At 47.9% G+C, this 22,386-nt stretch overlaps 1 protein-coding gene across 2 annotated transcripts in view; it reads left to right on the forward strand.

Moving 5' to 3' along the window:
- Window positions 1-3,258, forward strand: part of USF2 (upstream transcription factor 2, c-fos interacting) — a 35,327-nt gene extending 32,069 nt beyond the window's left edge. For both annotated transcript variants that reach the window (XM_083162144.1, XM_083162142.1), the window contains exons 9-10: window positions 57-188; window positions 1,972-3,258. In XM_083162144.1, coding sequence (XP_083018270.1) covers window positions 57-188; window positions 1,972-2,061 — 222 coding nt within the window. In that variant the 3' untranslated portion in view covers window positions 2,062-3,258. The remainder of the gene's footprint in view (window positions 1-56; window positions 189-1,971) is intronic.
- Window positions 3,259-22,386: the final 19,128 nt, after the last annotated feature.

The raw sequence follows: 22,386 nt of genomic DNA on the forward strand, positions 1-22,386 counted from the left end.
CTGACCTGCTCTTGCACTGCCTATTAAATTAATGAATCTCCTCCTTCCACCTACAGCAAAGTAAAGGCGGCATCCTCTCCAAAGCCTGCGACTACATCCGCGAGCTGCGGCAGACCAGCCAGCGCATGCAGGAAACCTTCAAGGAGGCAGAGAGGCTGCAGATGGACAACGAGCTGTTACGCCAGCAGGTGCGTTCCCCGTGGAACCGTATAAACGTCTCCGTATACAGGCATTGCTGGCCACATTTCTAACTGCGGCTGTAACTAGAATGAAAAATGAGTAAATTTTTTTGGGGGAGACAGTTAACCTCCCAGTATATTTCTGGATTATGGAAAGAAACTGGAGGATACCCACGCAAACACGTGGGGGATATACAAACTCAACACAGTTAGGGCCATGGTGGGAATTGAACCCATGACCTCAGTGCTGTGAGGCAGTAATGCTAACCATTACACCGTCCATACTGCCCCGTATATATAACACATGGTGGGGATAGAACCCTTGACCTCAGCGCTGTGAGGCAGTAATGCTAACCATTACACTGTCCGTACTGCCCCTTATATATAACACATGGTGGGAATTGAACCCATGACCTCAGCGCTGTTAGGCTGTAATGCTAACCATTACACCATCCGTACTGTCCCAATCAAGAATGTCATATCCTGTATGTAATAGTGAATTTAGAAAGTAATGCTGTGACATGCCTTTACCATTAAGACACAGGTTGAGTCTCCCATATCCAAAAAATGATAGCCAGAATATTCCAAAAGCCAACCTTTTCTGGGCGTGAGATAGTGACCCCTTCCCATTACTGTATGCCAATTTTACTAGATACAGAACAGTAAAAAAATCCACAATACTTCTGCTCACAGGCTTCCTGGATATGGATTGTAAGCTTGCAGCAGGGCCCTCCTACCTCCAAGTCTGTCTGTTGTTACCCAGTTTGTCTTATCACTGTCTACTATTGTAAAGCGCAACGGAATCTGCTGCGCTATATAAGAAACTGTAAATAAATAAATATGGGAGACTCGGCCAGTATTGGTTTCCTTTATATCAGGGATGGGGAACCTGCGGCCCTCCAGCTTCTGTTGAACTACACATCCCAGCATGCCCTGCTACAGGCCAAATAGCAAAACTGTAGCAGGTCATGCTGGGATGTGTAGTTCAACAACAGCTGGAGAGCCGAAGGTTCCCCATACTTGCTTTATATGGACAGGTGATTGTGGAGGGGGATTATAATACCTAAACATGACCGCGGTTTTTATGAGAACGCAGCAGGTAGATTTGTAGGGTGATTCGGGGGTATTGCGGTCACTGATGAGAATGCTGCGGTGCAGTACTGTGCTTGTCATGTCAGACCCCCCCCCCTTCTCTATTATTGGTTGCTAAAGTATGAAGCAGTCAAATAAAAACAGTTAAGAAAAACCCATGATGATCATTGCGGTTTCAGCCTTTTTGCTTGTGTCAACCCGCACCGTCCACCTACCTGCATTCCCAGGGGAAAGCCCAGTGTTTTCATTGGAACACCCAAAAAACACTGGCCGTTCCCCTGCCCACCCTTCCCGGAGCTGCATTTGGGGGATATTGCTGCTTCTCATTTTTTTAGCGGCAGCGAAGAGCATATTAAGCTGAGCCAACATAGATTCCAACAGGTCCCGTACAGAGAATGTTGGGCATACTGTGCAGCCAGTTAGAGAACTTGTGCCAGCATTCGGCGATTGGGTAGACTTGGTGTCCTCGCCGGTCCCTGGCGGACAGTCGTCTTGATGCCCCCATGGTTATCTCTAGATCTTAGCGGATTGATGCATAATGGTACAGGCCGCTTTTGTGGGTAGGTGGCCATTTCGGGAATGTTTGGCTATAAATTATGCAGCATAAGCTCACAAAATTCTGCACTTTCGGCTATTGCGTTCGGCCCTATGTCGCCTACTGTACCAGGCTGTTAACTGCCCTGTCTTGTACCCTTTGCAGATAGAAGACCAAAAGAACGAGAACACAGTCCTGAGAGCACAGTTACAGCAGCACGGCATCGAGATCGTAGAAGAGAGCCAGCGGCAGTAGCTCCGTCGCCGCGCTGCTTTCCCAAGTGTGGAATTTTTTTCCCCTGTAGAGCGTAAAGTTGCCACGAAAAAAAACCCCCAACAAACTTGTATATGAACACCCCTCGTTTTACCCTGTACTGTTGCCCTGCTCACTTGCCACCACCCTGCATCCTACCCAGCCTTCCACTCGCTTATCTTTTACTGTGTCAAAGATCTACTGTGATCCTTCTGAAGAACTTGTGCGGACTGTGGCACAATATGGGGGGGGGGGGGGGGCTGAGGGCCTGCCACGGGGGATATTCCTTGCAAAATGGATGGACCCTTTGCCCCATCGGCTAGGAGCGTGTACAGCTTTGAGAAACTGCACGACCTCTTCACTGCCAGAGAAGACTTGTTCGGGAGGGGGGGAGGGAGAATGCGAAGGGATATCCGGGCAGCCGAGGAGTTAATTTGGTGCATTGCTTTTTTTTTATTATTATTATAAATATATAAATATGAAATATACTTTAGACTTTTAGCAATGATAACTTTTTTTTTTTGTTCTGTTTCCCTTTTAATGTTTTTTTTTTTTTAAATATCTATTGTTGTTCTCTGGAGTGCATGAATTGATGGATCCGATAGGTCGTCACATTTAGTTAACCCTTTCCGCGTTCAGGAGAGTTCTGTATTAAGCGCTAACCAGGTTCTCTGCTGCGCAGAAAGTGCCAGAGATGCTATTTACTTCAATGCTTATGATCTTGACTTTACAGATTTAATTCATTCATTCTATATCCGGGTTTAATTCTTTTATCATGTTTTTTTTTTTTTATACCATCCTTTATAAACTTCTCATAGACCTGACTTTTAATGCAAGCAAAAACAACCGCCACCAGATGGCGATGAAGAGCTGTGTATCAAGCAGGCCTTGATTGTGCGTGCAAGCCTGGTTCCTATGCATCTGTGTACTTTATAGCGATTTCACATTTGAGCGGCGTGAATTATACACAAAGCAATATTTGATGGGATTACAAGGTGGGGTTTCTATGCACTTTACCCCTTTTTTCCTCCGCAGTGTTACTTTGTCACGCGCTAGTTTTCAGCTGTAGGCGAATTACTTCCTGCAGAAGACGCATGGCCACTGTTTTGAGAGCGAGTGAGACTTTACACCGATGGATTTCGGTCACAGAGTACGGCTTGCTGCATAGTTCCTAGAAATTTCACTTGTTTTTTTTTCACACTTCAATACAGAACTTGGCACAATAGGATGAATTTTATTTTTATTTTTCCTTGTATTCATTTGTTTTATGTCATAGAACTGTTATGTGACTGTCAAATCTGTTTAAACGGATGCTAGCTTAGAAAAGAAGGCAAACTCTTTAAACAAAACTGTTCTTGTTCTCATTACTATCGCTCGCAGTTGTCACAGTAAAGTTTATGGGGGATAGAGAGGTTACTGAACATCATCGGGGTCAGCCATGTTGTGCCCCTGCATTGTGTGGCGTCACGAGGCGCTGATGGTAGGCAAGTGCCCACTGCAGTAATCTTCTTGTGTTCATCCTGGTACTCTGTACTTTTCAAAATTTTTTGCAGTTCCTCTTTATTGCCTAGTGCTGTCGCTCTTCTAGCACAGTCAGATCTGGGTTTCAGCAGGGTGATATAGACCAATCTGTGCTAGAAGCACCTCAGCGCGTGGCACACCAGGCAAGAAAGGGTTTTGGAGGGGGGGGGCATTTCCTACATGGGTACGGTCAGAAGGTCAACAATGGACATTCAGTGGTTGACCCAATGCAGCTAACATCATAGAAAAATAACGCACTCACGGTTTTCACAATTGAATTCTGCGGTGACTTATCACGCTAAGTCAGTGGTAGCCAACTCCGGTCCTGGAGAGCTACCAACAGTTCACGTTTTCTAGATCACCTAGCTGGGGCACAGGGGCACTCATTACTCACTAACTCATTTTAAAAGACCCACAAGTGGAGCTAATTACTTCACTTGTGATTCTGTGAGGAGACCTGGAAAACATTAACTGTTGGTAGCTCTCGAGGACTGGAGTTGGCTACCCCAGCGCTAAGTGATAACACCATGCATTACACGTATGCATTCAAGCTGTTCTAAGAATACATTTTCCTGGCTAATTGAGTACACCCCATGGTCTTGGGATATGATCACGTGATTGAGGAAGGTGTGATTTGTCATGTTAGTAGGGTTTATATCAGGCATGTCCAACGTTGGCCCTCCAGATGTTGTGAAACTACACATCCCAGCATGCTTTGCCACAGTTTTGCTATTAGAGAATGCTAAAACTATTGCAAAGCATGCTGGGATGTGTAGTTTCAAAACATCTGGAGGGCCAACGTTGGACATGCCTGGTTTATATCAAGGGTAGTTCCACAGCAGCTAAAGAGTGACATGTTGAATAGGCCTGATGTAAGGTGTGTGATGTCACTGATTATCGATTAGCCGTACATTTCGATAGTACGGTGTAGCATACCAACTCATTAGGCCATGTTTTCCAGGTATCCCAGGAGCACTCGTGAAATAATCATTCAAACCTGTAAATCTTTTTATAATGGGTCAGTCAGTAATGAATAAACAGACGGTGTAAGCTCTGTACACAGGATGTGGTTTTTGCTTGTGATGCCGATTCGGTCTGGATCAAATCGAATGGCAATCAAAACGCATTCCGTTTGGACTATATAGTCTTGCCTGCACAGTCTATTATACTGTTCGATTTACACTTAACAGGAGCGGGGTCGAATCGCCGTCAAATGAGGCTGGAAACTGTTCAATGTCTTTTTGATTTCATTTTTAATATATAGTCAAACTCCAACACACAATCTGACATTGTGCACACAGCTTTAGGCTTCTCCGAGGACTGAAGACAGGATGCATCGCTGTAACCACAGGTGCACCTACCTGCTTCCATCTGTATAGACACTGGCACAGGTATAAGCAGAGTATCGGGTGACTTTTGTAGTGTTCACACTGCATGTGTCCTGTCTATCATTTGTATTAATTATTCAGGTTATTTGGGATTTATCATTTGCAAACAACATATTGTGGGGTGGGGGGGTGTCAGCCTGCTCTGACTGCGGCAGTTTTGGATTTGTACCCGTGTGATGATCTATTTCCTGTCTGGGAATGTTTATGCATTGTAGTAACTGCTTTATCCCCCATTGTTTTGGGTAATTTGTCACTTCTGCCCTCATCTGACACTGTATATACACCCCACAACTCTTCATCTGTAGCAGGAACTTGTTTATAACAAACTGCAATACATTGCCGATGATCCCAATGCCCCTCCTCGGGTGTCCTCTAAGTTACAGGTTCTCAAACTCGGCTCTCAGGACCCCACACAGCGCATGTATGCATTACTGAAGTACTGTAATTAGCTCCACCTGTCGAATTTTTAAAATGTGTCAGTGAGTAATGAATGCACCTGTGCTCCTGCTGGGTGACCTGTAAAACGTGAACTGTGTGGGGTCCTGAGGACCAAGTTTGAGAACCACTGGTCTTGGTGTTTCTTGGTGTACTGTATCCAGCTGCCTGCCTGTGTGTTCACTTGTTCATTGGTTGCTGTATTATACAGGGGTGCGGGCTGGCCCCATTCCGGACATTTGGGGAATAAGAGGGTTGTGTGTTTTTGCTCGGTGGGGTCAACCAGTGTACCACCAGCATAGGGGGGTATTTCTACCATCATGTTCCTTAAGCTGGTAAGAACTGGACCAGGAGCAAACCTCTGGTATCTGCAATTTTACGAGGACTATAGACAATCATATATCTGCAGTCATAAATAACAGGTGATTACATTTATTTATCATTCCCAGTATTATAATACAGTTATGCATTATCTGCATAACGCTGCATTACTCTGAGACCTGTCACATGGGCCAGACCAGCTTTTATGTGTGCTGTACCCGGTTCAGGCAGATGGGGGCGCTGTGATCTCTACAGTCAGGAGAAATCCCAAGTGATCAAATCCATTCCCTGCCCTGGACTTGTACTACACGTTGCTGTACTGGTGCACTGTATTTGGCTGCTGTCATTTCTCCGTGATGGGGGATAAGTGCATTTGTAGTCTTGGAAGATGGACCAGGCTGTAAATTGCACTTTTAAGAAGAAAACGATCATTATTTCATGATTGTTTCTTCTGCGTTTGCATTATAAGTATCATTATTTGCATATTGGTCATTGGGTTGACTGCTAAAGGTCGACGGCTTGGGTCGACATTTGACATAGGTTAACTTGGCTAAGGTTGGAGAGTCGACATGAGTCTCTCACATTTGTTTTTGCCCTGAGCGACGACCATCGACATGGACACTGTCAAAATGTAGCGCGTCGCCTCGCATGGGCCGTGGTACACTTGTTGCACTCGGCACACTATTGTATTCTCCACACTGCTTTCCTAGCACGGCGCCCATCGCATTAATCGTGTACGTTTTTATATGGCATATAATCTGTGCGATACGTGCAATTTTGGTTTTTAAATCGTATGTATCGTATGAAAAACAGTATTATAGTAAGCTACAATGCATGCGATGCGATGACTGCGATGTATGCGTTTAAATCGCATGCATCGTACTCATCGTTTACTTTATTCATGTGCGATGTACGCGATGATTGTATGTCGAGTCAATTGTATGGATTGTATGTAGTTTTATATGTACAATGAATGCGATGGGTGCGATGCAAAATACTAAAGTGCATATACTATGGTGTATGTATGCCCCCTATACGATTAAAAATTGTATAGTCACCCTAAAGGGTGCTTTTAAGCACCCAAATGGGTGCTTACGATGTTAAATGCAGCCCCACGCCAACCCCCCACTATAAACGTGAACCCGAAGTGTGACGGCGGTATGCGTCCTACGACCTTTTCATACCCCCACTATCCACGTCGGCGTGGAGTTGAGAATACAAAGTGTGGCGAGGGGACGCGGATACCTTCACCGGTATAGTGGGGGGGGTGGCGTGGGGGTGCATTTGGGCCTGTGAGTGCCAAATGTATGAAAAGCGCGTCCATCGCATACATTGTATGTGTGTTTAAGAGTATACAATGCATGCGATTTACAATGCCCAAGATAAAAAAATACTTTCATTGCATCAATCGCAAGCATCGCATGCATCTTATGACATTAAAACAGTACGACCGATGCGATGCATGTGATAAAAATGGATACGATGAAAAAAATCACTGTAGTCGCATTAATCGCAAGCATCGCATGCATCTTATGGTGCAGAAACACATAAGATGCATGCAATGCTTATCGTGAGCGCCGTGCTGGGAAAGCAGTACAGTATTCTCTTACTATGCCGTAGTGGATTTTAGGGCATGAAATACCTCCTGTCGGTTAAAAAAACAAAAAAACTTGAAACCCGCATGTCGACCTTTTGACTGTTGATGTTAGCTGTGTCAACCTATTTCAGCAGTGCAACTAAGCCATGTCCAGCTTCTGTGGTCGACCTAGTGCCCATATACCCATGATTGTTTGACTCTGTGCATCGGGGTAAAAGTGTTTGGAAACCTGTTAGAGCTTTTACCCATAGTCCACTTAATTATTATCTTTAAATATACTGCGCAGACTGTTATGACGGGGGATATATATATAAAACAGAGACACCCGGCACTCAACTTGTAGAAATTATTAATAGGTAATACTTGCTGCGGTGCGTTCCAGGGCCCAGAGGGTTCAATGTACAGAAGTAGAGTATAGGCGGCACTCCAACAGACTAATACCCCTTTCAGACAGAAAACGAAATTACCGGGTAAAGCAGTTCTACCCGGTAATTTTGTGAATAACACGGGTCCTTTTTCTGTGTGAAAGGGCACACCCCTGTCGTAAATCCCGTGTCTCTGACCCTGGAATTGACCAGGGTCGAGGATACTGGATTCATGACCCGTGTTGACCCTTTTTACACAGAAGAAATACCCGTGTTATTCAGCAAATTACCGGGTAGAAACTTTCAACCCGGTAATTTGTTCTTCTGTGTGAAAGGGGTATAATTCACAGGTTAAAAATCCTTTATTACGGTCCTTGACCATAATGGACCGCAATAAAGGATTTTTAACCTGTTAATTAGTCTAGTGCCGCCTATACTCTGTGTGTGTGTTTGTGTGTGTAAATACATTCTGAATGACTGGCAGTGTTGGAGAAATTTAACAGGGTTAGGTGAGTATACTTACTCTCCTCCTCCCCCCCCCCCCCCATTCCCAACAACCGGTCTAAACCAAACCTGCCCTGCATTCCATTCACCTGGGATATGGTGCGTATCCTATTGTGATAGCGACTGTCAATCAAAGCCCAATTTAAATTATAACCAAGAGACGTGAATGTTTTCCAGCTCAGTATTATATGTAGAATTAGGATGAATCACAAGTATGTGGTGAACGAACCATGCAAGGCTTCATGTACTAAGAATGAAAATGACCGAACCATATCTTTTTTGGGGTTATTTAGGACCTCACCAGTCTACTTAACCAGTGCCGTGACTGGGACGCACTGTAGATGTGCAGTGGGTCACAAAGGGTTAAAGAATGTGATGGTTTAATCATTTGGTTGTGCAGAACGAACAGACTGTAACAATGTTTTCTACATACTGGTCCACACGTTCTGAAAACTGCCGCAACATCCGAATCAGAATACAAACTGATACCCTACCCATGAGCATTCTGACGTCATTTACATTTTGTATAGAAGTTCTAGAGGTTCTTTTTATAGCTCCACCCTTTACCTCTTAGGTACTATATCACAATGGGGCAGATGTATTAAGCCTGGAGAAGAGATAAAGTGAAAGGAGATAAAGCAGCAGCCAATCAACTCCCAACTGTTTTTTTTTCAAACACAGTTCATTGGCTGGTGCTTTATCTCCTTTCACTTTATCTCCACATTATCTCTTCTCCAGGTAGAATACATCTGTCCCAGACCGCATATGCCGTGTTTTCAGACCGCATATGCCGTGTTTTCAGACCGCATATGCCGTGTCGCACCTGGGATTAGGACACTGGTCCCGTCCTCAGAGCTACACGGCATATGCGGTCTGAAAGCTCCAACCCGGCTTATTGGCGTCACCCGGGGCTTTGGAGGAGGCAGCACTTGGAGCTGACAGTGCTGCCTCCACCATACTGTGGACAGGATACGGGTCGCTTGACCCAGGCACCCGTTCACACTGCACTTGACACGGGTAAGAGCCGTGTTTAACCCTGGACATTACCAGGGTTGAACTCCCGTGTTGCTCGACCCGTGGTGGCTCTTTCAGACCGCACCTAGACCCTAGTTGGGGCCACCAGGACACAGCAATAACCCGGGTCCAGAGTGCGGTCTGAAAGCGGTATAACGGGTAATGCCAACTGGTATCCTGCAGCTTTGTGGCAGAGGGGTTGGAGGCCTTGTTTATGTAGCCCATACACTTATGAGATTGCATACAATCATTTGATTTTGACCACATCTGTTCGATAAATTGAATGATTGTGCGTATATTTAGGTACGCCGGTCGAATGCCCTATTGATAGATAGTATCTCCTGCCCATAGTATCTATCAAATTGCAGGACCGTTGCAATCCGATCGCATAAGTGTATGGGCACCATTAGTGTTTGCTAGTGGCGGTATTGGGAAAGTGCTAATTATTACCGCTTTGTAATTATCTGCTGGGTTTTTTTCTTAGTATTGCTGAAATGTGAACTGAGCGCCCTGTGCACCGTATACAGAACCAAGCAATGGTTAATTGTCTCCAGTCACCTCTGGCTCTGTCCCCTGGCCAGCCTGTCTGACGCCCAGCTCGCTCCCGGCGCCACTACAGTATTTACAGTGAATGAACTTTACCTCTCTGGCCTCGCTCAGTGTCACAAACATGTTGACACGTCCGGCAACCTAAAACATGGATCATTTTTCCATCAGCATCATCAGTGGCAGAGCCATACTATGCCCCCCGAGCAACCCCCAAAGTGTAACGCACCCATCCGTTACTCGGGCTACTCCATGCTCAGAACATAAGGATCCATTGGTGTTTGCGTATTTGGATATATTTTATTACTTTGTTTAGAATATTAGAGACTCTGTCATTTTGTCATTATCTACAAGATCTTTCAATGAATGAGATTTTTGTTTTCAGACTATACATTTAGGTTCGCTCATAGTAGAGCAGGAGTTCACCCCACACAGTTCACGTTTTCCAGGTCACCCGAGAGGTGCACATGTGCTTTCATTACTCATTGACACATTTTAGAAGTGGTGGGGCTAATTATCTCACTAGTGATTCTGGGCCTTATTCTAGTTCACTCTTTCTGACAAAATCCTTTTTAGATGGACAAAACCATGCTGCACTGCAGTGGGGCAGATGTAAAATGTGCAGAGAGAATTAGATTTGGGTGAGTTATATTGTTTCTGTGCAGGGTAAATACTGGCTGCTTTATTTTTACACTGCAACATAGATCTCACTTTGAAGTAAAACCCCACCCAAATCTAATTCTCTCTGCACAAGTAACATCTGCCCCACCTGCAGTGCACATGGTTTTGTCCATCTAAAGCCCTGTACACATGCATCGATTTTTCCCGATTTTCGATTCGATTTTGCTTATAGAAGCAAAATCAAATTCTAAACTAAATTGAATGGTTTTGTGTCAATCTACATTCGATTCGATGCGCGCTCCCGTTTTCACAAAATCGAACAGAAAAATCTACTGTGCAGCCAAGGAAATATCAAATTCAATCTAGTAAATCGGTACTTATGTATTATCTGGACTCCCATATTAAATGCATCCCATTTTTTCATACCCCTACTATCCAACTACGCATGGAGTTGATTTTATATAGTGTGGCGAGTGCAGCGAGCCACCGTGCCCGAAGCGTGGTGAGCGCAGCGAGCCCCGCGAGGGGACACGGTCTCATAAGAAAAACGGGAGCCCAGATATTACATAAGTACCAGTAAATCAAATGTGTACAATGTACCATGAATGTATATCAAATTCGATATCGAATGCAAAAGTACAGATCTAATGCCAAATCGAATGGGAAGATCTCATGCCAGATCTAATAGAAAATTGAATCTAACATCCAATCAAAAGCAAATCGATGTGTGTGTACGGGCCTTCAGAAGGATTTTGTCAGAAAGAGTGAACTAGAATAACCCCCTCTGGGAGGAGACCTGCGAAAAATGCACTGTGCGGGGTCCTGAGATCTGAGTTTGAGAACCTGTTTAGTAGAGATTCTTAAACACGTTCCTCAAGGCACCCCAACAGTCCAGGTTTTAAGTATAAACATGGCTCAGCACAGATGGTTAAATCAAATTGATTCGGGTTCTAATTAAGTCACCTGTGATCAAGCATGACTATACTTAAAACCTGGGGAGCACTGAGCACTGCATTTGGGAACCTCTGGTTTATAAAACTTTATTAAGAGCAGCGCACAGTGTAACCCTATAATAATGATGAAAGCAGTGGTTTTAGCCATAGAAATAATATCTGAATATTTGATGTACTGAAATAGGTCATGTGACCATCCCCACTGCTAACGAATATTTTTTTAAATTGATTATTTATTATTTTATTTGTTTACAGTTTCTTAATGAGCGCTGCGTTTCATTGCGCTTTCAAAGTGGACATATATTGGTTTGGTTTGAAATAGTATGCAGTCCTTGTGTCGACAGTGATGACGAGCATAATGACCAGAGGTTTGATGTCGGTTGCAGGAAGGGTTAGGCAATAGGGGAAGGGGAGGTACATAGCCGGAACCGTCACAGAAATAGCTGGAAGTCTGCACGTGCAAACCACACCGGGCCTGATCTGTTGAACCAGAGGAATTCCCACTAGACCACCAGGATGTATTGCCGACATGGTAATCGTACTGACGTGTCATAACGATGAATGTCAACAACATGTATCCAACCAGTTGAAAGGCAGGTAGATGACCTCTGTGGTTTATGATCAAAATATTAAAAGAACAAAAGATGGGTTAATAAAACCCTAAAACTATATTATATCATTTGGTTTATTTTATTAATTGAACACAAATATTGTTGTCTCGCCTTTATTAGGTCAGACTGTAATTGCTCTACATAAAATCATTTTCAAATTTCACAGAATAAAAATGTCTTGGCGGTTAATTTGCTAAAAGATCATATTAAATATAAATCCACTTTAATCAATATTTCTTGTTCCTTTAAAACCAGAAGCTGAAAGTGCAAGAAAACAAAGTACTTAGAAAATTGCTTAGTTAGGAAATAAACCCATAAATTTCCAGGGGGCTAGGAGTGGGACCCGATTTCCAGGACCCTCCTGGCCAATTCGAGAGGGTAGGCTACTACTCCTACATTTGCATTACTTAAGGCTGCGTCTACACATTGCATTTTAGTAGGATGCAGCAGACTTTTTTTTTATATTCTCTTGAGTAAGCATCTTGCTAAACATCTCCTGTTCTACTGCATCCTGCTAAACATCTCCTGTTCTACTGCATCCTGCTAAACATCTCCTGTTCTACTGCATCCTGCTAAACATCTCCTGTTCTACTGCATCCTGCTAAACATCTCCTGTTCTACTGCATCCTGCTAAACATCTCCTGTTCTACTGCATCCTGCTAAACATCTCCTGTTCTACTGCATCCTGCTAGAACGCAATGTGTAGATGCAGCCATAGATTTAAATGTATACATTTAAATGTGTAGGCTCATTCCTGTCAAACAGGTCCCTATAAAAGGGACCTGTCAAAACACAATGGTGAAAATGTAAAATAGGCATAATCTGAAAATAAAATATGAACGTATACTAGGTGTATTCTAGTACAAGTTGTAAAAAAATACTCCAAAAAAAGACACCTTCATTTGCAGGTTTACTTCACAAAAGAGGACATGTTATACCAAACACTGCAATGCCCATTACATGTTATACAAAACACCATAATGTCCATTACAGATCATGCCACATAAGTGCGGTTTACCTACATGCTTGTTGCTATGGGTTTCATGCTCGATGCCAGGGGTTGCATGCACAATGCCAAGGGTTGCTTGCTCTTTGGATGCAGGGGTCAGGGGGGCAACTTAGGACTCCTCAGACAGCCACTGCCTCATACCTCCCAACTGTCACGATTACAGCGGGACAGTCCCGATTTTCGGGTCCTGTCCCGTTGTCCCACCCGCGGCAGGCATTGTCCCGCTGCTGGGGGTGGCAGTTGGGAGACCCCCCAATCTAATAGAATACACGCTGTGCTTCGCCGCGCGAGTGTCCCTATTTCCCCAACACAGAAGTTGGGAGGTATGCTGCCTGTCTGCCATACAATGGCAGCCACAGGGTGGCTGGAGCACAGCACTTTTACTGGGGCAGCAGCGGAGGCACACTAGAACTGGCCTGTTACCAGCCAATCCAACCTCATAATTATTAAAATGGTGCCGGGTTCAGCCCACCCCCAGCGTCTTTGAGGAGCTTGTGGGCATGTGCTGGAAAGAGCTGGCCCAGGTCGCGCCTGTTGTGGAAGCAGTGACTTTACATGGCACACCTCGTACAGGCACACCACACCAGCTCCAGACGCGCTGCAAATCCTTTCAGCATCCTCACTGTTTGAGTTAGTGCCACCACGTCATGGCTGTGCGAACACTGCCAGACTCCAGTGTGTGTGTGCCCAGTTCCCGGACATTTAATAGTCCGAGGACGTCACCGTCCGGACACCAGGCTTAATTACCGGACTGTCTGGATTAATCCTGGGCGGCTGGTAACCCTAAACCTAAGGATTGCATATGATAAGCTGCTGTGATTATATAAATGTACGGTAGGGTTACACTATAATCCTAAAGTGATCCGGATGATGGGTTAATCGTCAAATGGTCGACCTGGCAAAGGTGGACACATAAAAATAATATATACAGTATATACATTATATATACACAGTGATGTTTCTCTGCAGGTGGTACCTATTGCTCGCACCAGTGAAGCTAGAACTAGGGACTTTGGTGCAGGTGAGACGTAACTCTGGGCCTGGTCCCTGTGACCTCCCTGTTATCACCCTCTAGTGTCCCATCATAGAACCTGCTGCTGCCTGTATGCTTCCTCTCCGTAACCTCCACCCTCTGTTACTACGGAGTAAGGTCAGTGAATGTACTGGCTCCTGCAGGCGCCCCTGGGTCTGACTGCAGCCGGATCACGGGAGCCTGGTCATTCTGGACTTCAGCCCGGCACATTGAGTAACGGAGGGGAACCCTCTGTTATGTTATTGTAGGGAATCAATGGGATCTAGACAGAAAACAGCACTCGTCATGTTATTCCTAAGCAGGGAACAAGATGGCTGAAGAAGGGCATCACTAGATTGTTGTGGGCCCCATAGCAAAATCTTGAAGGGGGGGGGGGGGTGTTGCTTCAAGGAAAAAGAGGGAATAAGAACAGAGAGACAATATCCAGGAGTGTCTTAGGAGAGGAAGATGCAGCCTCCTCAGCTGGGCCCCTCCTCTCTGCCGGTAGCAGTAAGATCTGAGCGCTCTAGTGCCCGGACCCTACTGAGCATGTGCGAACCTCCGCTGTGCTGTGGAGTCTGACCACTAGAGCCAAGGCGCCATTTTATGGAGATTTCTGCAGCGCTCCAGGCGCTTGGCTATAGAGGGTAAGTATTACTAAAACATGGTTGCAGCATGCATGGAGTGGGCCCCCCGGGACTCAGGGGCCCATGTGCACTGCACACACTGCACCCATTATACATACGCCACTTACAGTATCAGTAAGAGAGTGACACTATCTGACTACAGTACAGGACAGGGCTGGAGGCATAGACGGAGGGGTGCTCATAGACAGACAGACAGATGACTAGACTGCACTATATGGGGGTATGAATGGTCCAAAGGGGACATGGACGGAAACACAGAGCACCATATGGGGCGTAGGCAGGCAAACAGATGGATGGACCACAAAATGGAGTTGTAGACACAGAAGCATGGGAAGGTGGTGTACAGGCAGGGGGTGGTGTTCAGGCAGGAGGGGGTGTGCAGGCAGGAGGGGATGTGCAGGCAGGAGGGGGTGGTAGGCAGGGGGTGGTAGGCAGGCAGGCGGGGGTGGAATGTATGCAGGCAGGAGGGGGTGTGCAGGCAGGGGTGGAATGTATGCAGGCAGGAGGGGTATGAAGGCAGGAGGTGGTGTGCAGGCAAGAGGTGGTAGGCAGGCAAGAGGTGGTATGCAGGCAGGGGGTGGTGTTCAGGCAGGAGGGGGTGTGCAGGCAGGAGGGGATGGTAGGCAGGGGGTGGTGGAATGTATGCAGGCAGGAGGGGGTGTGCAGGCAGGAGGGGGTGTGCAGGCAGGAGGGGGTGGTAGGCAGGGGTGGTGGAATGTATGCAGGCAGGAGGGGTATGAAGGCAGGAGGTGGTGTGCAGGCAAGAGGTGGTAGGCAGGCAAGAGGTGGTATGCAGGCAGGGGGTGGTGTTCAGGCAGGAGGGGGTGTGCAGGCAGGAGGGGGTGGTAGGCAGGGGTGGTGGAATGTATGCAGGCAGGAGGGGGTGTGCAGGCAGGGGGTGGAATGTATGCAGGCAGGAGGGGTATGAAGGCAGGATGTGGTGTGCAGGCAAGAGGTGGTAGGCAGGCAGGAGGGGGTGTGCAGGCAGGGGTGGAATGTATGCAGGCAGGAGGGGTATGAAGGCAGGATGTGGTGTGCAGGCAAGAGGTGGTAGGCAGGCAGGAGGGGTGTGCAGGCAGGAGGTGGTAGGCAGGCAGGGGCTGGTGCGCAGGCAGGAGGTGGTAGGCAGGCAGGAGGGGTGTGCAGGCAGGAGGTGGTAGGCAGGCAGGGAGGTGGTGTTCAGGCAGGGATGGTACGCAGACAGGAGGTGATACACATACAGGGGGTGGTGCGCAGGCAGGGGCTGGTGCGCAGGCAGGGTGATGTGTAGGCAGGGGGGAGTACGTGTCATCTAATTTTACCCATCTAATATTGTAACAATTACTGCTACAAGATATGCATGAAAACAATCAAATAAAGATATAGGTCCTGATTAGAAATGTTTTGGGGGATACCTGTCATTGGAGGAAGACACAGGGATCGGGATTGGCGGTATCCCAGGATTTAGGGCAATTTTTGCCGGGGTTTCAATCACGAGATTGAAGCCTCCAATCTTGGGGTTGCAAATGCGCATTTCATCCCTATTTGCCAGGCTCAAACTAACCTCCACCCACTGTTACTAAGGAGTAAGGTCAGTGAATGTCCTGGCACCTGCAGGCGCCCCTGGGTCTGACTGCAGCCGGATCACGGGATGCCTGGTCATTCTGGACTTCAGCCCGGCACATTGAGTAACGGAGGGGAACCCTCTGTTATGTTATTGTAGGGAATCAATGGGATCTAGACAGAAAACAGCACTCGTCATGTTATTCCTAAGCAGGGAACAAGATGGCTGAACAGGGGCGTCGCTAGATTGTTGTGGGCCCCATAGCAAAATCTTGAAAGGGGGGGGGTGTTGCTTCAAGGAAAAAGAGGGAATGAGAACAGAGAGACAATATCCAGGGGTGTCTTAGGAGAGGAAGAGGCAGCCTGTGTGCAGCCTCCTCAGCTGGCCCCCTCCTCTCTGCCGGTAGCAGTAGGATCTGAGCGCTCTAGTGCCCAGACCCTACTGAGCATGTGCGAACCTCCGCTGTGCTGCGGAGTCTGACCACTAGAGCCAAGGCGCCATTTTTATGGCGATTTCTGCAGCGCTCCTGCCGCTGGACTATGGAGGGTAAGTATTATTAAAATATGGTTGCAGGGTGCATGGAGTGGGCCCCCCGGGACTCAGGGGCCAATGTGCACTGCACACACTGCACCCATTATACATATGCCACTTACAGTATCAGTAAGAGAGTGACACGATCTGACTACAGTACAGGACAGGGCTGGAGGCATAGACGGAGGGGTGCTCATAGACAGACAGACGACTAGACCGCACTATATGGGGGTATAAATGGTCCAAAGGGGACATGGACGGAAACACAGAGCACCATATGGGGCATAGGCAGGCAAACAGATGGATGGACCACAAAATGGGGTTATAGACAGACAGCGGCATGGGAAGGTGGTGTGCAGGCAGGAGGTGGTGTGCAGGCAGAAGGTGGTAGGCAAGCAGGAGGGGATGTGTAGGCAGGAGGTGGTGTGCAGGCAGGGGGTGGTGTGCAGGCAGGAGGTGATGCGCAGGCAGGGGGTGGTAGGCAGGCAGGAGGTGGTGTGCCGTAAGGGGGTGGTAGGCAGGCTGGGGATGGTGCACAGGCTGGGGGTGGTGTGCAGGCAGGAGGTGGTAGGCAGGCAGGAGGTGGTAGGCAGGCAGGGGGTGGTGCGCAGGCAGGGGGTGGTGCGCAGGCAGGAGGGGGCAGGCAGGGGGTGGTGTGCAGGCTGGGGATGGTGCACAGGCTGGGGGTGGTGTGCAGGCTGGGGATGGTGCACAGGCTGGGGGTGGTGTGCAGGCTGGGATGGTGCACAGGCTGGGGGTGGTGTGCAGGCTGGGGGTGGTGCGCAGGCAGGGGATGGTGCGCAGGCCGGGGGTGGTGCGCAGGCAGGGGGTGGTGCGCAGGCAGGGGATGGTGCGCAGGCCGGGGGTGGTGCGCAGGCTGGGGATGGTGCACAGGCTGGGGTGGTGTGCAGGCTGGGGATGGTGCACAGGCTGGGGGTGGTGTGCAGGCATGGGGATGGTGCACAGGCTGGGGGTGGTGTGCAGGCAGGGCATGGTGCGCAGGCTGGGGGTGGTGCGCAGGCAGGGGGTGGTGCGCAGGCAGGGGATGGTGCGCAGGCCGGGGGTGGTGCGCAGGCAGGGGGTGGTGCGCAGGCAGGGGGTGGTGCGCAGGCCGGGGATGGTGCGCAGGCTGGGGGTGGTGTGCAGGCAGGAGGCCGTATTTGTAAGTGCAGCCTGTGAAATCACTGCAGACTGTAAATTAATAGCTCCTGGGGCTGCAACAAGGGCCTAACTCAGATAAACACCCTGTCTGATCATGATACACCTGCTGTTTCCCAACCATTCCCCAAAAACTCAGTAATAGCAAACGATCACTTCTAACTGAAATCCTCATGGCGAGCGGGTCTGCAGCGGCACTTTTGCGCATTGCCATTGCAGCGCACTCTGTTGCGTGATCAGCCATGAATTGGGACACCCTGCAGGCTAATGGAATTTCCCCATATAGTGCAATACTCTGGAACACACGTGAAAAACACGTTATCCATGCCCTGAATTTACTGGTTAAAGAGAATAAACAGAACAGACAATCAAGTGAGATAAGGAGAGAAAGTCCCCTGACGCCAGGGACGGACTGCGGGTAATACAGCAGTGTACCGTCATCTCATTTATACCCATCTAATGGTGTGACAATTACTGCTACAAGATATGCATGAAAACAATCACATAAAGATATAGGTCCTGATTAGAAATGTTTTGGGGATACCTGTCATTGGAGGAAGACACAGGGATCGGGATTGGCGTTATCCCAGGATTTAGGGCAATTTTTTGCCGGGGTTTCAATCCTGAGATTGAAGCCTCCAATCTTGGGGTTGCAAATGCGCATTTCATCCCTATTTGCCAGGCTCAAACTAACCTCCACCCTCTGTTACTACGGAGTAAGGTCAGTGAATGTCCTGGCACCTGCAGGCGCCCCTGGGTCTGACTGCAGCCGGATCACGGGAGCCTGGTCATTCTGGACTTCAGCCCGGCACATTGAGTAACGGAGGGGAACCCTCTGTTATGTTATTGTAGGGAATCAATGGGATCTAGACAGAAAACAGCACTCGTCATGTTATTCCTAATTGTTGTGGGCCCCATAGCAAAATCTTGAAGGGAGGGGGGGGGGGGTTGCTTCATGGAAAAAGAGGGAATGAGAACAGAGAGACAATATCCAGGGGTGTCTTAGGAGAGGAAGAGGCAGCCTGTGTGCTGCCTCCTCGGCTGGGCCCCTCCTCTCTGCCGGTAGCAGTAAGATCTGAGCGCTCTAGTGCCCGGACCCTCCATAGCATGTGCGAACCTCCGCTGTGCTATGGAGTCTGACCACTAGAGCCAAGGCACCATTTTTATGGCGATTTCAGCAGCGCTCCAGCCGCTTGGCTATAGAGGGTAAGTATTACTAAAAATATGGTTGCAGCATGCATGGAGTGGGCCCCCCGGGACTCAGGGGCCCATGTGCACTGCACACACTGCACCCATTATACATACGCCACTTACAGTATCAGAGAGAGTGGCACTATCTGACTACAGTACAGAACAGGGCTGGAGGCATAGACGGAGGGGTGCTCATAGACAGACAGACGACTAGACCGCACTATATGGGGGTATAGATGGTCCAAAGGGGACATGGACGGAAACACAGAGCAGCATATGGGGCATAGACAGGCAAACAGATGGATGGACCACAAAATGGGGTTATAGACAGACAGAGGCATGGGAAGGTGGTGTGCAGGCAGGGGTGGAATGTATGCAGGAAGGAGGGGTGTGCAGGCAGGTGGTGGTATGCAGGAAGGAGGGGGTGTGCAGGCAGGTGGTGGTATGCAGACAGGAGGGGGTTTGCAGGCAGGTGGTGGTATGCAGGAAGGAGGGGGGGTGCAGGCAGGTGGTGGTATGCAGGAAGGAGGGGGTGTGCAGGCAGGTGGTGGTATGCAGGAAGGAGGGGTGTGCAGGCAGGGGGTGGTATGCAGGAAGGAGGGGTGTGCAGGCAGGTGGTGGTATGCAGGAAGGAGGGGGTGTGCAGGCAGGTGGTGGTATGCAGGAAGGAGGGGGTGTGCAGACAGTTGGTGGTATGCAGGAAGGAGGGGGTGTGCAGACAGTTGGTGGTATGCAGGAAGGAGGGGGTGTGCAGGCAGGTGGTGGTATGCAGACAGGAGGTGGTGTGCTGGCAGGAGGGGCCTGTGAAATCACTGCGGGATGTAAATGAATAGCTCCTGGGGGCTGCAACAAGGGCCTAACTCAGATAAACACCCTGTCTGATCATGATACACCTGCTGTTTCCCAACCATTCCCCAAAAACTCAGTAATAGCAAACGATCACTTCTAACTGAAATCCTCATGGCGAGCGGGTCTGCAGCGTCACTTTTGCGCATTGCCATTGCAGCGCACTCTGTTGCGTGATCAGACATGAATTGGGACACCCTGCAGGCTAATGGAATTTCCCCATATAGTGCAATACTCTGGAACACACGTGAAAAACACGTTATCCATGCCCTGAATTTACTGGTTAAAGAGAATAAACAGAACAGACAATCAAGTGAGATAAGGAGAGAAAGTCCCCTGACGCCAGGGACGGACTGCGGGTAATACAGCAGTGTACCGTCATCTCATTTATACCCATCTAATGGTGTGACAATTAAAGATATAGGTCCTGATTAGAAATGTTTTGGGGGATACCTGTCATTGGAGGAAGACACAGGGAATCGGGATTAGCGGTATCCCAGGATTTAGGGCAATTTTTGCCGGGGTTTCATCCTGAGATTGAAGCCTCCAATCTTGGGGTTGCAAATGTGCATTTTATCTCTATTTATATCAAACTCAGCCCGGGAAACATGTAGTGTGACTGCACAGGTCTCGCTGCCCAGCCTAGCACCAGCCGCCATAAACCCTCTAACCCAAACCTAATCCCAACCTAAACCTAACCATAGGCGTGCGGACGGGGGGGTGCCGGGGGTGCACCTCCTAATGAGCATCGCACCCCCCCCCCCCCCCCCCCCCACTGGATCTTTACTTCATAAATCTGGTGCTGTAAATGGAAAGTTAAAGGTACTACACAGCCCAGCAAACACAGATCTGCATTGTATGGAAACAAAACTGATCTGAAGAAATACCATTCGCTTTTAAAGGAATCATTCAACAGATCTGTTTCGCTTACGACCGACCCATCTCTACAGACAGCAGCAGCAGAGTGAGGAGAACGTCTCTACAGCATCCAGCCCCGAACTTCCCTGCTTTGTCGACTCTGCCGAGCTGGTTATGCCGGCCCTGGGTCTATATATATATATATATATATATATATATATATATATATATATATATATATAATCCTGATTATGCAGCAATGGGGATCCTGACAGTCATTTACCTGACGTCGGGATCCTGACCCCATAGAGGGAAAATAGAATAGGTAGTGAGCGTAGCAAGCCTGCAAGGGGCTTTGTTGCACTCACGGCCAGTCGGCCAGTCGGCCAGTCGGCCAGTCGGGATCCTGACGTCGGGCTAATGACTGTCGGGATCCCGACTGTCGAAACCCTATACCGCACCCCAGCAATGTGCAGCCGTGGAGCAATGTGAAGGGCCGCGCTGTGTAATGTTGGTGTGATACTGTATATTACTTTGGTATGACTATTGACATGGATATCAGTTCAATGGAAATTAAAGTTGACATTCACAAATGTCACTGTGGTAAAATGTTCCCACCAGAATGTCAGCATACCATTATTGCACCATTTTGCCTCACCCTAATTGTTAACTCTAAACCTAACCCTAAATCTAACCCAACCCGAAACCCAATCCCAGACCTAATCCTAGCCTTAAATTTAACCTCAACCCTAAAGTTAACACCACCCCTAATCCTAAACCTAAATTTAACTTTAAATTAACCCTAAACCGAAACTCAATCCCAACCCTACACTTACCCATAAACCAAACCATAACCCTAAATCTAATCTAAACCTAACTATAAATCTAACCCAACCCTAAACCTAATCTCAAATCTAAATTTAACCCCAACCCCTAAACTAGAGATGTATTGTTTGATTCTCCAGAAATCTGAATCAACACAAATTTTGCGTTTCCCAATCAAACGAAACCCACAGAGATCCGATCGGAACCATTTCTAATCTTGAATCTTCCCACCATTTGGAAATCAGATTTGAAATCCAAATTTTGGATATTGGATTGGAACGATTACATACATTTAGCTGTTATTATCATTTCATTTTAATCAATGAATATCAATATTGAACCCAAAACCCAATACAAAGCAAAACACTTGAGGACAAGGGTGAATTTAGGGGTCGGGTTGCCCCTAGGCACAACATTTTCCAGTACTTGTGTGTACTGCAGATAGGCGATTGTATTGGCTGGGGTTATGTGGTGGGCAGTTAGCTGATCGGGGAGGGAAGGGGGGCATGGTGACAGACACTGGGATGGTGGTGGCCACTGGGCTGGGGATGGGGGATAGTTGGTTATATTGGGGGCACTGGGCTGGGTATGGTTGATTAGATGGGGGGCACTGAGTTTGGTACAGGGGATGATTGGATAGATAGGGGGGACACTGGGCTGAGGTCACGGGATGGAAGCACTGACCTGGGTATAGCTGGTCTGTCCCACGTACACTGCAGCTCCTCAGCAGATGCTGCTGCTTGAATCTGCTCCATGATCTGCGCTGGGGTAGGGGGCACCAAGCCATCCCCCTGCTGGGTCTGAGAATAAGCGATGCAGCTGGCGGGCTGGA

This window comes from Crinia signifera, chromosome 19, assembly GCF_055691185.1.
Source record: "Crinia signifera chromosome 19, ASM5569118v1, whole genome shotgun sequence".
NCBI lineage: Eukaryota > Metazoa > Chordata > Amphibia > Anura > Myobatrachidae > Crinia > Crinia signifera.